The following is an 18199-nucleotide window of genomic DNA, read 5'->3' on the forward strand; positions in this document are numbered from 1 at the left end:
ATCAAGATGAATTGCTCATCCAAAACAAGCTAAAAACCATGAGTGTTTGCTCATCAAATATTAGGCCACACCAGTCTAATTATTATGTTCCAAAGGGAGAACATTCAGTATGTTCCCTTTGCAAGGCAAATATTAGGATTGTTTAAAGGACAATATAAGGAGCATGCATTAGATAAGACTGGATGATTGTTGAAACCTTGAGCATAGCTTTGTGTATGTGTAGGGCATATACACAATTTTTCTCTGAGTCAGCTTGCAGAACATTGAGTAAGCACTCTCTCATCCTTGGCAGGTAAGCAATTGTAGCTTATTGACGTACCAAGGGTTCCTTTAACCAGTCATTCAGGGATGCAAGTACACTTCCTACATTGTTGGAATGCATCCAGGATTTTCTGTTATGCCCATCAACTGTGGTGCAGCATATATCGAAAATATTCCAGACCATTATGAGCAACCTTTCTAGATTTGTCATCATTATATATGAGGAGTGATTGGAGACCACTGTGAGCTTCAGATGTTTTGGCTTGCAATTCCCATCAGTTCAAATTACTTAAAAAAAAAAACACTGGCAAGGCATTGTGGGAATTACACAACTGGTATGCATCAAAACATTCAGAATGCCAAAGGTTACACAGTCTTTCTGCCCAGGGTCTCTCTCTTGCAATAGACACAGAGTTGTGGATCCACTGAACTTAGTAGCTCAACTCTTCAAGACAAATTTCAGTTCTTCCCATAGAGATCATTAGTTTAAAATAAATGCAGTGGGCACTTAATGGTTTCACATCTCTCTCTTATTTTAAATTCCAACTAAAATCTATGGTCCGTTCTGCACAGCCCTATATCTCAGAATATCAAGGCAGAAAATTCCACAATATCTGCTTTGAACTGGGTTATCTGAGTCCACACTCAGATAATGTGGGATTTCCTGCCTTGATATTCTGGGATATAGGGCTGTGTGGAAGGGCCCTATGTCTTAGATTTAAGCAGGGACAATGTTAAGATTGCAGCTCTCATCAACTTGGAGAACTGGGTGTGTTGGTTAGGGCGGATGTGAATTGGAAGCCATCAGCTTGTAATGCTTTGCCCAAAATTGGGGACACAATTCTTTTCTAGGGGCCCTTCCACACAGCCCTATATCCTAGAATATCGAGGCAGAAAATCCTACATTATCTGAAGGTGGACTCAGATAACCCAGTTCAAAGTAGTTATTGTGGGATTTTTTGGCTTGATATTCTGGGATATAGGGCTGAGTGGAAGGGCCCGAAAGCTTTAGCTTTCATCCCAACCAAAGCAAAGTTGAGATCATTGAATTTCACTAAATACTTGATTTCCACCCTGATGTCTGGATGTTTATCACCTGCTGATTTTTTGCTCCCCCTTTCTCCCTTCTTGTGAAATTTTTATGTACTCTTTACAAAACCATGCACATGCTGTGTCTGCTACACAAATAAATGGCTTGGAATAATACTATGTCTATTCAAAAAGGAAAATTTATTTTGAAACCTTTACATGATGTTCAGGGATATACCACTAGAGGGCGCCTGGTTTCTAACAACCAAACAAAACTAGGATGTGGATCATTACGCTAAAGGAGTTGTGTGGTTTTTGCAGCTTGTTCATTAGTTGATCATATGTTATGCTTCACTGATATAAATATAATTCCTATTAACCTCCTGAATGGATGACAAATATAGGCATGCATTTGTAACATATGAATGGAAGACAACCAGATAAAATCTGCTATGGAAAACAAGCCTGTTGATTTGGCTGGATTGTTGGATTGGGGTAGATTCCCGGGATGTTAACCTATTTGGGAAAGGTGAAGACTAGTTCGCATAGGACTCCATCTCCTTTAGCACCATGTGCAAGTGAAGCACTGGATCTCTTAGACCCCTCTAAGGCCCCTTCCACAAAGCTGAATAAAATCCCACATTATATTATTTGATCTGGAATATATGGCAGTGTGGACTCAGATAACCCAAGCCCCATCCACACAGCCCTATATCCCAGGATATCAAGGCAGGAAATCCCACAATATCTGCTTTGAACTTGGTTATCTGGGTCCGCACTCAGATAATGTGGGATTTCCTGCCTTGATATTCTGAGATATAGGGCCCCCAGGAATATCTGTAAATAAAGGAATGTGTTAATGTGTCCATTAGGCCTGGGTAACAATGGAAAAATTTGTTTCTAAAATTGATTCGTTTTTTGGGGTTTTCTGCGTTTCGATATTTAAAAGAATTCCGATTTTTTTTTAAAAAAAAGTTCGATATTTACGAAATTTCGTAAATGGTAAAAAAATTACAAAACAATAAGGAAACAATAAGGAAACAATAACGAATCAATTCGTTAATGGCGGACGCGACCGCGCAATACGCTAAAAAACCTCCAAATGGGACAGGGGGAACTTCTGAAGCTTCCTTCTCCCTCTGTTGTTGACTGTTGGTGTGATATTATAATTTTTTTCACTAATTAAACAAAAAACAACTATAAAACTTGCCCCAGACATGCGAAAATAATAACGAAACGACTTCAAACCGATAACGAAACGAATACATAACGAAACCGAAGCATTTACGAAACGAATTTAAAAATTCGTTTCGTTTTTAAGCTGCTCCAGAATGGTTCGTTATCGCTTCGTTAACAAAAAATAACGAATTTTTAACGAATTACGAATTAACGAAACGAAACCGCCCAGCCCTAGTGTCCATCAGTGCAGCAAGAACCAAGGGCACTTCCAGATAGCCTTTTATCCCAGTAAATCGCTCTTCCCCTCCACCTCCTTTCTCCTGGCGCATCATTTGTACATGTCAGGAAGAGAACTCTAGCAGCTGTCCTGTGAGGGGGGGGGGGGTTCTCTTTTTTTACTGAGTTTAAGGGGGCTTCTTGGGAGGGGGGGGGTTAGTATCCCAATATTGTACTGGCAAGTTCCAGTACAACATTTGGACACCCACCCCAGAAAGCACGTGCTTTCATGGATAGATGTAGACAACCCCCCAGGAACATCCATGTTTTTAAACATAGATGCTCCTGGGATAAAAGGCTGTAAGTTTTTTTTTTTACTGCGTTTAGGAGGGCTTTTGGGGAGGGGGTTGGTATTTCCACAGTTTTCCGAGCTAATTTAGCCCAGAAAACTGCAGAAATATTCTGTAGTCCAGAAATGGAAATAGTGGGTTTATCCCGATCCTTCCAAGAAGGTGCAGAATAAACCCATTATCCAATTCATTTGCCACAAACTAGGGTTTTCCTGGTTTGTGGCGAATTAATTCGGGATTGTCCAGGATGTCATCTGGACAGCCCCTTCTTTATTGTGGGATTTACCACAATAAAGGGGCTGTCTAGATCCACCCCAGGAGATAACCAAGTGTTTGGTGTGGTGGAGAGAAAGAGAGAACACACATCTCAGTTAACTTATGCAGCAGTTATTCTTAATCTCTGGCCTTCCAGATGTTTTGGATTTCAGGCCCCAGAATTTCTTACCATTGGCTATCATGGACTTCTGGATGCTAACATCTATATGGTATGTGAGACTGGAGGTTGAAAACAAGATATCATGCAGATATTATGCCTCTCTAAAATGGTGATGGGCAACTTCAGTGTGCCTAGAGGCCAGTTTTCCCCAGGACTTTCTAGAGGACACATGAATCCAAAGGGCCAAAAATCAAAACTGGCGGAAGCTTACTTCGTTTTTGGAGGAAGAGGAGCGGTGTGGGAGGGGGATAAATCTTAAATGAGCTATTTTTTAAAGGATATCTGCACCTAGAGATTTGCAGAAGGGGATTATCATTTTTCCCCATGTAAACGATCAACTTAGGAGTACTGGGGGGTAGATGTGGTCCCATAGTCACAGTTTGCCACTTCAATGCAAGACTATTGGACTATTGTGTCTTAGTCTTGAAGCATTTAGTGCCTGTAGTCTAGACAGTCAAGATGTTGCTGCATACTGATCAGTGTTGTCTGTGAAGAGTTGCTAGCAGAAATGTCTTCAGCCAATATTCTCACTTCCTAGGGAGCTGTGTGGTTACTATGGACATCAAGGGTGATGTCACTGTTGTAGTGCTGCATTGGCTGCACTGTTACAGAAAGGAAATGATACCAGCAAAGTGCTGCCAGCAAAGCAGTCACACAGTAGTTATCTTGGTGGAAGCACAAGATCAAGCGGTTAGTCTGAGCTAAACTTTGTCACTCTCAACTAGCTAGTGGAATGTATTATTTTCAGGTCTTGTCATTTCTTGGATACTGGAATAAGGTTTCCTACTTTCCTGTTACTGTTAAGTGCTATTTAATGCTGCCAATAACGCCATTTTAAAAAATGTAGACATGGTCCTAGATAGGTTTAAAATCTCACCCAGAAGATTGTGTCATGTGAACAAGCAATTCTGAACTGAAGACTGTAAGTTAAAAGAGCACGATATCTTGCTAATGAAGCCTTGTTTTCATATGCATTGGCAAATTATGTCTCCTTCCTAATAACGATTTGTAGCTCATGGTGGGAGCTATACCATTCCCCAAGGTGTAATTGTTGGAAAATGTAAAGGGAATTCTTAATATAGCATAGCAGACCTCTTCAGTGTGTCTTCTATTACACCTTATCAATCTCTGCATACTTTAATGCAGTAACAACCCTGACTGACATGCCAGCAGTTCTTATCTCTTAGTTGTTAAAAGTGCTTGCAGTGTCACACTGCATACTTAAAATCACTCATAACTGGGGGAAAAGGAAATAATGTTTTCATAGAATCACAGAGTTGGAAGAAACCTCATGGGCCATTCAGTCCAATCCCCTGCAAAGAAGCAGTAAAATTGCATTCAAAGCACCCCTGATAGATGGCTATTCAGCCTCTGCTTAAAAGCCTCCAAAGAAGGAGCCTCTACCACACTCTGGGGCAGAGAGTTCCACTGCTGAACAGCTCTCACAGTCAAGAAGTTTTTCCTAAGGTTCAGGTGGAATCTCCTTTCCTGTAGTTTGAAACCATTCAAGATCATCTCATCATCACTATATAGTTTGTGGCCTGCTTGAACTAATAGTTTAACCTCTGCTATATTTTAAGAATCTTAGTTCTTATCAGCAACAGATGCCTGATGCATTTGGAGGTTTCTGTTCCAGTTTTCAGTGCTGTCTACTTTTTAGAAGGCATTTGGGGGTATTTGCCATGAGGTCATCTTGGAAAATGGTTTCCCTATGTTGAATGCTCCTCTGTTTTGCTCAGAAGGTGGTGGGAAGGTGTGTGTTCCAGGTTGAATTTCATTTTGCATCTTATGAGCCATCACAAGGAGGCATCGCCATGGAGCTTTTATGTCCTCTAGCCTTCATTAAGAACTAAGCTGATAGAATAGATGAATTCTTGTGAATCAGTTCACTCACACAATCGCCACTAAGTGTCTGTCAGCATCTAGTGATTGAGACAATATGATTTGCCTGAACATTTCCACTGGAAGTTGACCATAGAATGGCCCTGCAAGACTTGTAAATTCTGGAGAGTTGTTTTCCCAGGGGAGTGGGGGGGGGGGGTAACATTTTTAAAAAGTTTTTCTACTTTTGAAGGAGTTATAGGCCCTTCACTTGCATCAAAGTGGAGGGCCTAGTGTACTTGGCATATGGTTATTTGAAAGTCTGAATCTTGTCAATAATAGATTAAATAAATAAAGGATCTGTTGGTGGACATTTGCTTTCAGAATCATTCAGTGAAGATAAAAGTAGCACATATTTACATTTAAGGCTGTTTATTCGGTGTCTAAAGAATGAATCTAAAAAGAGAGAAAATTCTAAAGGCTCTCTTTCTACCCATGAGTTGGTAACTTTTGCATTTCAAATCATACGTAGTACTCTTCTTGCAGTGTTTCCAAAAGGCATTCATGCTTAAGGCTCTGATAATGAGCAAAGATTTAAAAACTGGATTGCTTAATTGGTGATGAGCCAAACAATAAATCAACTATAATGCTTTAAATGTGGAGGGGCAAGAAAGACTCTAATGAACTGAATAATTGAAGTGCATGTCTCTGAGTGAGGAAGAGAGAGAAGGAAAGGGGAGAGGAGGATGTATATGGGAAAGATGATGTGTTAGACAAGGATAGAGAAGATAGGAAAACAAAAAGATGGGAGGGGGAGATGGAAAAAAGCAAGGGATTACAGAGAAACAAAAGGGTTCCAGATAAAGAGCCTAATGTGTCAGGGGTGAAGACAGACTATCCATTGATTGGCAGGGTAGCTTGGTGACCCAGTTGTTCCATGAATATATGAACATGTTGGCAGCAAGTGTCAAGCATATTTAAATATTCCTTCATGTGTACAAAGGAGAAGAGGCTTACCAGCTGTTCTTACAGCATTAGGTTGCATTATGTTAATTCAAAACAAGATGCTGTTGGTGTTGATCCTCCCATTGCATAAAAATATAGATAAAATTACATATACTGTAAATACAAGTACTAGAAATGGCAATGACAACCTTTCCCAGAAGCATTCATTATAACATTTTCCTTTCATTATCCATAGGGATTCTTCTGTTTTGCAGTAGTGTTTTGTGCATCAATACAAGCAACCTATTGGACAATTACTAACAGTGCTGTGGTAAGTACAGCTTAATAACGAATCGTCAAGAAAAGCACTACATGAATGCTTTGTAAATATAGCAACATGCATTGATTGTGAACTTTATTGTGTGGTTTTACTTATGACTATGAAATCCTTGTTAATATAAGCAGAGTACTTTAAACAAATTTCAAATGGCTTTTTCGGGCACTGTTGTATGTATTTATTTATTATTTATTTACTGCTCTTATATACCGCAATTCTCAGCCCGAGGGCGACTCCTTATATAGATGTATGCATCTATATAAGGATGAGGAAATGAAAATGTATTTCTTCTAAGAATATGAAATCTATCTCACTTTGGGGATCATATCAAGTTAACCAATGGGAAAATTCAGTTTCTGAGGCTGCATGGTATTCAGAATAATTAAATTGCTGGGTTGTGAGAGGAGAGCATTTGCCATCAGCCTTAGAAGAGCCTCCAGAGCTGGTAAGATGTGGACTGCTCCAATGAAATGTATGTGCATGCCTTCAAATTGCCTGTTGGCTTATGGTGATCCCATGAATTTCATCCAGTTTTCACAGGCAAGGAACACTCAGAGATGATTTTGCTGGGTCTTTCCTCTTAAATATAGTCTACAGTACCTAGTATTTATTGGTAATCTCCCATGTAAGTACTACTCAAACTGACTCTGCTTAGCTTTCAAGATCAGATGGAATCTGGTGCTTTTAGAGTATTTAGGCTATTTCTAATAAAAGCTAAGCAACACTTAATGCCCTCTAGATGTTGTGGACTAAACTCCAGTTACACCTATGATTGACTATGTTAGCTGGAACCAGAAGTTGGAGTCCAATGACATCCAGAATGGCGAACAGGGTTGTGGCTATTAAAGATATAAATAGAGCATTTCCTTCCCATTGAGATTCTGACCCCCCCCCCCATGAAATTTTCTTTAATTTCTTTTCTAGCATTGCATTTGCTTAGAATTATGGAATCAAAAAAGTGGAAGATACTATAAGAGCCATCCAGCCTCTGTTTAAACATCTCCAAACATAAGAGTTCTAGATGTGAATCAGTTTTAGTTTCTTGAAATTTGGAGACTGAAAATTTCACTGGAAGGCTGCATTCCTATCCGGGGGGGGGGGGGGGTCTTTCTTTTCCCCTACCTCATAGCAACATTTCTGGTGTTATCGATTCCTCACCTTGTTGTGTTTCAGTTTATGCATGTAAGACTGGAAGTACTAGCGTCTATTAAATCCAAACACACTACCTACCATCTTACAGTGTGTGTGTGTGTGTGTGTGTGTGTGCGCGCGCGCGTGCACAATGGAAAACTTTTCAGCTTTACAAAACTATCGCCAATATTGAAATAAAAGCCGTTTTTGCTCATGGATACATGCATACACATATGCACAGAAAAACATACTCAGGGCACTTCAAGATAGCAATTTATTGCAGGTGAAAACGGGTTAAAATAACCCATTTTCGTCCATGTTGCTGTCTCCACGGGTGCCCAATTCAGCACTTCTCCAAGCTCATGGGGCCCAAAGAAGTAAATTGGACTGTGGGAACAAACTACTGGAACTGCAGAAGCTGGGTTTCTATAGTTGAGCAGAAATTTGATGATGATGATGGTGATTATTATTATTATTATTATTATTATTATTATTATTATTACAAACACAACAAGATGAGTCTACAGCAGACAAGATCACTCTGTTGGCTATTGTATTGGATCACACGCTGGACACTTCCCACGTATCTAGGACTGTGTGATGTATCGGCAAATAATGCATGCAAATCCCAGTAAGGTGGCCTTCTGCAGCTAGCAGATTGTAATTTTGTCAGTGCCAATTGTGTTTAAGTGCAGGCCAAGGTCTTTAGGCACTGCACCCAGTGTGCCGTGCACCACTGGGACCACCTTTACTGGCTTGTGCCAGAGTCTTTGCTGTTTGATCTTTAAATCCTCATATCGTGTCAGCTTTTCCAGTTGTTTCTCTTCAATCCTACTGTCACCTGGGATTGCAACATCGACTATCCATACTTTGTTTTTTAACACGATCATGAGGACAGGAGAATTGTGCTCCAAAACTCTGTCTGTCTGAATACAGAACTCTCAGAGGAGTTTGATGTGTTCATTTTCTGTAACTTTTTCTGGCTTGTGATCCCACCAGTTCTTTGTCGCAGGCAGATGGTATTTGTGGCACAAGTTCCAATGAATCATCTGAGCAACGGTGTTATGCCTCTGCTTGTAGTCTGTCTGCGTGATTTTCTTGCAGCAGCTGAGGATGTGATCTATTGTTTCATCTGTTTCTTTGCTAAGTCTACATTTGGGATTTGTCGTTGACTTTTCAATTCTGGCTTGGATGGCATTGGTTCTAATGGCTTGTTCTTGGGCTAACAGAATCAGGCCCGCCATCTCCTTTTTCAAAGTTCCATTTGTGAGCCACAATCATGTTTTTTCTTTGTCAATTTGGCTCTCAATTTTTCCCAGGAACTGTCCATGGAGAGACTTCTTTCACCAGTTTTCTCTTCTGCTCTGGATTGTGTTTTTATAGTATTCAATCTTTGTGTTTTGCACTTTAAGCAGTTTACTACTATTGACTTCCCTCAATGTTGGTTCTTGACTGCCTTTCACATAATCTGCTAGTGCATGTTTCTCTTCTTGTACTGTTTGTTTCACCTGCAGAAGTCCTCTACCTCCTGATTTTCTGGGCAGGTGAAGTCTGTCAACATCACTATATGGGTGTAATGAGTAGTGGATTGTCATCAGTTTTCTTGTTTTTCTGTCCAGATCATCCAGCTCTGCTTGTGCCCAGTTCACAATTCCAGCAGTGTATCTAATGACGGGGATGGCCCAGGTGTTGATAGCCTTGATCATATTCCCATCATTTAATTTGCTCTTCAAAACCTTTCTGACTCTTTGGATATATTCTTTGCTGACCACATTTTTCACATTCTCCTCCTCCTCCTCTTCCTCCTGGTGTTGCTGCTCCTGCAGCTTCTTCTTCTCCTCCTTCTCCTTCTCCTTCTTGCTCTTTCTTGAAAATCCCAAGAGTGCCACTGAAATAGATTGTGTTGTTCAAATGATAAAAAGTGCTTTACATCATCATGTATGAAAATAGAATTGGCAGTATATGTTCCCCCATCACTAGATCCGTTTTTCTCAATAACATGCTTAAAACAAAAACAGAAGCAATATCATTAATCATACATCTTATGACCTGCCAAGGAGCAAGCTGGTCCTGAAAGATAATGCAACAATCAGCTGTATGGTCAGCAAGGGTTAGCCAGATAAGCATAAGGTGCAAGGAGAACAAGACAAGACCCCACAAAGCTCTGCATAGCAGCTATCAGTACAAGCACTCATGCTGATAATTGAGAATTGCTCAGGAATTATAAAGATGTTGCTATAAAACTGCACAAACATGGACCACACATACAGGAAAATATTGTAAAATCAGAGTTGAAAGTAAGCCCCAAGGTTATCAATTCCAACCTTTTCGATTCAGAAATTCCACTATGATACCATTTAATACATTTTCATCTAACATGTGACTATCTAGTCTGTGCATAAAACCTCTCATTTTCTACTTTTCTCAAGAAGCCTGTTTTAGTATTATGTATTAATACGTAAGTGTTGGGTACAGAGTTTCTAAAAAGTTGAAACAAGGGTTATATCTACACTGTAGAATTAATGTAACTTGACACCACTTTAACTGCCATGGTTCAATACTATGAAATTATGGGAATTGTAGTTTTACAAGCCTTTCATCCTTTTTTTGCCAAAGAGCCCTGATACTTCACTAAACTACATATCCCATGATTTCATTTTAACTGTCATTAAACCATGACAGTTAAAATAGTGTCAAACTGTATTCATTTTGTAAATGCACCCATGGTCTTAAAAGACGACAGATGCTCATTTTATTTCATTTTAATTTACTTTGAAAACGTGGTATTTTTCTATCACATAACTGTGCTTTTTCCTAAATATATGAGCTTAGCTTCCTGGCAGGTGAACCCTATTGTCCAATGAGAGCAGGTAACTCCCATATCAGTTGAATACCCTTTGCTCTTCAGTTTGAAGTTTAAAGAGCTTTCCAATACTGAATTTTGTCCACAAAATACAATAATCAACTTAAATATATATTTTAAAGTTGAGATAAAACTCAGAGGGGAATTCACTATCTCAGTCATATAGGAGTCACCAAACCTCACAACTGTCAGCATTAATAATGCTGTCCTTTTAGTTTAAATCATGTTTGGAATATCTTATAACCAGCATTGGAAAAAAGTGTAGCGCAATCCATATAAATCAGGGCCCACTGACATGAATGTGAGTTACTCCCTGACTACTAAGTGAGTGCAAAATTGTGACCTAATTCATAGTAGAGATACAGGAACACACTAGGCAGGAGTACCTTGCTGCTCTTGCAATGCTTCCTGCCCAAAGGGATTAGCAGTTCCCCAGAGTTTACTCACTGCTCACCTAAGCATCTAAAGTCAACGGTATTGTCAATAGGCAATACCATTCCCCCTAAAACATGTTTCTCAACCTTCCTAATGCCGCAACCACTTAATACAGTTTTTCCTGTTGTGGTGACCCCCAACCATAAAATTATTTTCGTTGCTACTTCATAACTGTAATTTTGCTACTCTTATGAATTGTATTTTAATTCTCTGAAACAAATTTGATGCAAATACCCGATACGCCCAAGTTTGAATACTGGTGAGGTTGGGGGGGGGGGGGGTTGATTTTGTCATTTGGGAGTTGTAGTTGCTGGGATTTATAGTTCACCTACAATCAAAGAGCATTCTGAACTCCACCAATGATGGAATTGAATCAAACTTAGCACACAGAACTCCCATGACCAAGAGAAAATACTGGAAGGGTTTGGTAGGCATTGACCTTGGAGTTGTAGTTCATTTACATCACAGTGGACTCAAATAATGATGAATCTGGACCAAACTTGGTACAAATACTCAATATGCCCAAATGTGAACACTTGTGGAGTTTGGGGAAAATAGGCCTTGACATTTGAGAGTTGTAGTTGCTGGGATTTATAGTTCACCTATAATCAAAGAGCATTGGAACCCCACCAATGATGGAATTGGACCAAACTTCCCACTCAAAACCCCCATGACCAACAGAAAATGCTGCATTTTCTGATGGTCTTTGGCGGCCCCTCTGACATGCCCTTGCAACCCCCCAGGGGTCCTATGTACTCCAGGAGTACATGGTTGAGTATCAGTTGTCGAAAATGCATGATAGCATATGTTTTTGCATTTCCTCAAATTTTGGAATGCCTGTATTTGCATATATATTTAAAATGAAAAATCATGGAGATGGAACCCGTTTAAATACAAATTTTATGTTTTGTATACACTTTATAAATGTAGCCTAAAACTATTTTCATATAATATTTTAAATAATTTTGTGTGTGAAACAATATTTGTTTACATCAGAAAGCAAAGTTATTACTGTCTCAGTCATCCATGCAAACATTTTTCATGTTTTGCAATATTTTGGATTTCAGAATTCCAGATAAGGGATGTTCAACGTGTATTGGAAATTCAAAATATTTGACCAGGAAAAATAAAACATGTGGCTTTGTAATCTTTAAGATTATTTGCTTACGTTATCAAATCAGTAACATGCATTTCCACTTCCCTTGGGAAGGATCACAACCTTCTCAATCTAGGCACATTTTATCTTAAACTTTGCATGACAAATATGTAAACAGACATCTTCTAACATATTAGAGCATGTTTACTTCTTCACTGTGCCTCAAAACTGCAATTCAGAAGTTTACCAAAGTGTTGTACATCAACACCAGCATTTTTGAAAGTATATTCTTCACTGCAGTGTCAGAACTAATGTATGGTCAAAGCATTCATAGCAAAGGGCAATCCTCTAGAAGTTCTACTCACACTCTATCCCTCCCTTAATCATTATATTCTTTCTTCTTGCTGGGAGATATTGAGAGTAAATAACATATCTCTAGGAAAGAATGCTGTTCCTGGTTAAACCTTTGTTTCAAAAGAACTGCGAGCATATATTGTACTACATGCGCAGGTAGCAGGTAACCTTTGGACCTTCTTATTCACTTTTAATCCATTCTGTAATAAAAGGATGCTTTGGACTTCCATAAAATTCCACCTTCTCTCCCCCCCCCCCCCCCCCCCCAGGACGTTTTTCTAAAGCTAGCATGCTTTTAGACTTCACGTAAACAACAATTAATGCGTGCATCAAAGTCACAGTGCTGGTGACTAAAATTGCCTTTGGCAGCCAACAGTACAAGAGACAAAAAGCTTTGAAAGGAAGAAAAAATGCCATTGAAGATGACATGAATACCTCACTAAAACAGAATAGTTCAAAATGCTTGGTTTTTGGATTAGGACAAGAAGTTCTGTATACCCTGCCATAGGACAAGATGTACGCCTCTATAATCTCACCTACAGCCATCTTGGGGGAGGGAAAAAAGAGTTAGTAATGTGAATAAATCACTTACATAGGTAATGTTATGCGTTTTCTTCTAGTTAACAACAAAAGAATCATCCTTTCTGAAAATTTTAGAGCCAATATGTGATTCCCAAAGCATAACGGCAGCTTTTTTAGTAAGGCCCGGCTCTTACCGATGCTTTCTTATACACCATGGACTGGAATGGATTATCCAGTGTTACTCTGTGATGGATCATCTGTGAACCTCCAATTGCTCCTAAAATATTGCAATTAGATGTTCCCTTTGCATCTATTGTGCTCGATTCTAGTAACAGGCCAGATGGAAAGCACATGATGCTGGATGCTGAAAACAAACAAGCAAGCGACCAGATTAGTTTATAATCCTTCTCTCACTGACAGATGTGAATATGGAGAGCTTTCTGTAAGTTATTGCTTAAGTATATAATAGTGACTCTTTTAGCCTACACAGAGTTCTGCCACATAAGATGTCATGATCAGAAAGCACTGTAACTTCACAGATGATAAACCACCTCCATTCCATATATCTAAGCAATTTCCCCTTAAATCAACTGCATTCAATAATGCTGCTATTCAATTGCAGCCATGGTGAATGGAGTCATCTTGCTCCATAGTGAGCTCATATTTACCGTCATACAAGTAGCCTTTGATTCTGCCTGACCAGATACAGTTGTTTAATTGGTTAAAAGTGGATGAAACAGTAAAAATAGATAATGATTGCCCTTAGGTTTATCTTTAGGGACTTAATCACACAGGGGACACCCTCTCCCCACCTCCCTTCGGTGCCATTTCGCCAATCTCCATGGTGAAATAGCAGGGATAAGGAGTGCTGTCTCTGCTGACATCGTCTCTGGCTGTTTAGAATATAGCCTCTGATTTTGCCTTCAGCCCATCTATGTCTTATCTGGTCCTTTGGAAGCTTGACATTCCAGGCCCTGAACCCACTGCTTTAGTGAAGCTGAAATCACATAACAGAAATGTGGCTGAAAAGAAGTGAACCCCTTTTACTTGCTGTTTCTCCCTGTCCTTTCCAACAACACGCTTTTCATTCCATCTCCACAGTTGTTCTGGTTGGCTCTTATAGGGAAATGATCGGTTATTAGAACAGGAGACCCTCCCTGCACTGCAGTTTGATGCCATTTTAACTCAATGCTATGGAATCCTAGGATTTGTAGCTTGGTGAGGTACCAATACTTTTTGACAGATAAGGCTAAAGACCTTGTAAAATAACAGCTCTTATAGCATTGCGCTGTAGCAGTTAAAGTGCCATCTAATTCCATTAATTCTATAATTTAGATCAGGGGTCCTCAAACTAAGGCCCGGGGGCCGGATGCGGCCCTCCAAGGTCTTTTACCCGGCCCTCACTCAGGGTCAACCTAAGTCTGAAACAACTTGAAAGCACACAACAACAACAACAACAACAACAACAACAACAACAACAATCTTATCAGCCAAAAGCAGACCCACACTTCCTATTGAAATACGAATGCATTTATATTTGTTAAAATTGTTCTTTGCACTACAAATAAGATTTGTGCAGTGTGCATAGGAATTCATTCATGCTTTTTTTTTCTCTTCAAATTATAATCCGGCCCTCCAACAGTTTGAGGGGCTGTGGCCTGGCCCTCTGTTTAAAATGTTTGAGGACCCCGGATGGAGATGCACCTCTAATTTTCTTGCACTGGGTAAAATGAGAAGTCAGTTTATTAGTAGTCATGTTATGCTGCTAAGCCTTGATAATAGAATTATATATTTACTGGAGGTTTGGATGTCCATTTTCCTTACTTCTTCCAGCATTATTTATGTCTTCAAAACAATGCTGGCATTTTATTTGTAGCATCGTCTACCCAGGGGCGGCTCAACCACTATGCAAAGTAAGCATTCTCAGTATAGTTGATTTTGTCCAGGGGCGCTCTTGAGGCGCTCTTGGGGGAAAATAGACCTTAACATATGTGAGTTGCCATTACTGGGATGTATAGTTAACCTAAAATCAAAGAGCATTCTGAATGATGGAATTTAACCAAATAGGGCACACAGAACTCCCATGATTAACAGAAAATATATATCAATTATTGGCTGGGGGGGGGGACCAAAATACTGTTTGCTTACCGTTTAAAATTACCTAAGGCCGCCTCTGCGTCTACCCCAACTTATTGCAAATGGAAGGGAAAACATCCTCCTACTTTAGCAATTCTGTTAGAAAGGATGTGTCCCTGAATGTGTCTCTTAAGATTGTTTAATGCTTTCCATATTTATTACTGAGAAGGAAGCCAATAGATCTCTTTCATTTCCTGACATCTCATCCTAATAATTGCTGAGCAGCCTGGACAAGAAGCATATTGCTAGCTTTTATCACTTTCCCCAATGGGAGCTGAAGCCTCCTTTTGATTTGAATTGATAGTCAAATATCTTAAGACAGTAGTGAAGAAAACTAAAAAGATAAGCAGTGTTGATAGATTGAATAATGTGAACTAAACCTACACCAAGGTGGACTGTTGGGTATTTTTAAAGCAAATGGGCCAAGCTCTTAATATCATTTGCCCATGACACCTCTTGTAAACACTGTTTGTAACTTCAAAATAATTTGGATCAGAATGTGAAAACAGGGGGAGGGGCACCAGTGTCCCCAACCAGAGTAATTTCTGCAGTTCTTACCTTTCCAGGCTTCCTGAATCATGCTTTCTCAGGCCAATGGGAACAACAAAAATACAAAAAAAAAGTGGATATTTAATTTGTGGATAAGAGTCATATTGTAGAGAAAGGAAAAACTTGACCTGTTCTTCCTGGAGGAATCTTTGTTTCATGTCTTCTAAATATAAGTTGCAATCCATTTACCATAAGATAAGCTCAACTGAATTTAGTGGGCTTACATTTGAGTAGAAATATACAGATTTTCAGACTACTTATGCTATACACTTTACCTTTCTGGACAATCTGTTTGGGATGACGTTTGAAGGCATCTTGTTGCAGTGATTCCAGTCCTTTCTGGAGAAGCAAGACCAGAAAATCATTATGAGAGACTTTTGTTCACCCCTTGGCCACTTACATTTGCAATGCTTCAATGTCCAGTCATGTCCATCACACTTTTTCAATACCTTCATGAAGCCTTTGGGAGAATGGCTCTAGGGATTTGGGCTAAGAAATCATGGGTATGTCGATGATGAGTTACAGTTCTGCTTCTCTTTCCTTCTTTGCAATCCCAGGAAGCTGTTTGAACCCCTGGACAGGTATCTAGCTAGCCAGTGGGGAGTGGGGTTGAAATCTAGGAAGGTTATCAAACTAAAGCTTAATCCAGAATACTTCAGTGTAGGAAATCAGATGAGCTAAGATGTTGCTGTTTGCAAGAAATTGTTTTCATACATTTTGGCTGGTTGGACAGGTTCAGCCTTGTCCAAAGGAAGTTCACTTAACTCTAATGAATGATGGCATGGTTACTTCTTTGGCAGCAAGTGAAGCTGATTTTTATTCCAGAGTTTCGTGGGAACTGGTTGTTTTACAAGAAAATGAAGTGCGTAGTTTTTAGTACATTGTGCTATGATTTTACAGTTTTCACAATTTTTTTCATTAATTTGCTTGCTTTCTTGAATATTGTATGGCAGTATGACATCAGGCTTTGGAAAAGAACTTGAGTATATATAAAGTAACCAAATGGAGTGGAATGGAACAATGACTGCTGTATGGGGTTGCCCCTGAATATTATTCAGAAACTGTAGATGGCAAGAAATGCAGCAGCTTAAAACACCTGAGGGAGTTGAGCTCATACTACACCTATTCTGTGCCTTTTAATTTCCAGGGCAATGGGACCCTAAGGTCTGCCTGTGGTTGAACATGCCTGGCCAGCACTAAGATCAGTGCCAGAGGCCCTGCTCTCTAGTTTAGAAGTGAGAGGATTTAGGCAGATAGGTACTTTATCAATAGTAGCCTCACATCTTTAGAGAGATACAAATGGCTTCCTAACTGCTGGCATTAAAACAAACAAAAAATACTAGGAAGATACATGTATTTCTGTCGGCAATGAATATTTTAATCTTTAGGTTCAATGAGTAAGCATTTAAATGGTGTTTCATCTTTGTGTACACCTTGTCAACTGCTTTGTGAGAATGCTTTATTAATGCATTCTGAGAGACACTTTAAGCATATCTTAAATACATAATGATGCATTAGGCTTGTCTACAGAGCTGGAGAAATCAGTTTTGTCCATAATCAAAGTTATACATGGGACACACAGAAGGCTGTAGCCTGGGGAGGGGGTGTTAGGGATTCAACCCCCCTCCCAAAAAAAAAATCAGGTTAAAAAAAATCTGGTTTACTCATGAATTTTAACTGGTTAACCAAATCCCCATGCTAAGTCTATGAGAAGCAAACATTAAATGGATTTAATTAACTATATAAAATATAGAATGAACCATACTATTTAAATTACTTTGTGTTATGGAACTACTCGTCATGATTTGCTAATTTTTTTCAACCCCCCCCCCCCCGGCTATGGCACTGGACACAGTCACACACACACACACACACACACACAGAGGCGGGGGGGGGGGGGGGCAAGCAAAGAAAAGCAAAAGGAAATGATTTTCAAATTGACTACTTCTGTATATGAGATATATATATGCATACATTTATAAGCAATTTATATTCCTAAAGCATGGAGAAACTGTTTTTCGAGTTGTTCTAGATCAGGAGTTTTTTAAAAATCTGGTTTTACTTTATTTCATTATGGCAATGTGAAAAATAATATAAATGAATACAAAAATGGAGGAGAGAATACAGATTAAAGGATGTTATCTATACTCTCAAAGCTTGAATAATCACAGTTCATTATTCCAATTCTCACTTTGATCAGTCACACGTGAAAGTAGTCCAAGGTGACCTCATTTTATAATCAATGTTTAGTGGGAAAAGAGAACAAGTAAATTGTCCAGTATCTTCATTGTTAACTTTTGTCATCTCCAACAATTCTTCCATTAGCCCTAATTAAAATGTGAGTTGTGAAGATAAGAAAGCCTATCTTGGGCCAGGTATATAATATCTATCTATTTGTCTATCTTACATAATATATAATGAACGAATGCTTTGTGACTTTTGAATTTAATCCAGATGAAATCATGTCTACAATAGACCCATTGATAGCAGTGGCACTTGTTGTGACAAACTTACGACCCGTTGCTTTTAATAGGTGTAA

The 18199-nt window shown here is 39.2% G+C and overlaps 1 protein-coding gene and 1 long non-coding RNA gene across 2 annotated transcripts in view; one reads left to right on the forward strand and one right to left on the reverse strand.

Annotated features, from left to right (window-relative positions):
* Positions 1-16040, reverse strand: part of LOC137095801 (uncharacterized) — a 33368-nt gene extending 17328 nt beyond the window's left edge. The window contains exon 1 of the long non-coding RNA XR_010908922.1: positions 15936-16040. This is a non-coding gene — a long non-coding RNA (uncharacterized lncRNA). The remainder of the gene's footprint in view (positions 1-15935) is intronic.
* Positions 1-18199, forward strand: part of TSPAN32 (tetraspanin 32) — a 52823-nt gene that overhangs the window by 6649 nt on the left and 27975 nt on the right. Inside the window, exon 4 of the mRNA XM_060768484.2 lies at positions 6494-6568. Within this exon, the coding sequence (XP_060624467.2) occupies positions 6494-6568 (75 nt within the window). The remainder of the gene's footprint in view (positions 1-6493; positions 6569-18199) is intronic.

This window comes from Anolis sagrei, chromosome 1, assembly GCF_037176765.1.
Source record: "Anolis sagrei isolate rAnoSag1 chromosome 1, rAnoSag1.mat, whole genome shotgun sequence".
Lineage (NCBI taxonomy): Eukaryota > Metazoa > Chordata > Lepidosauria > Squamata > Dactyloidae > Anolis > Anolis sagrei.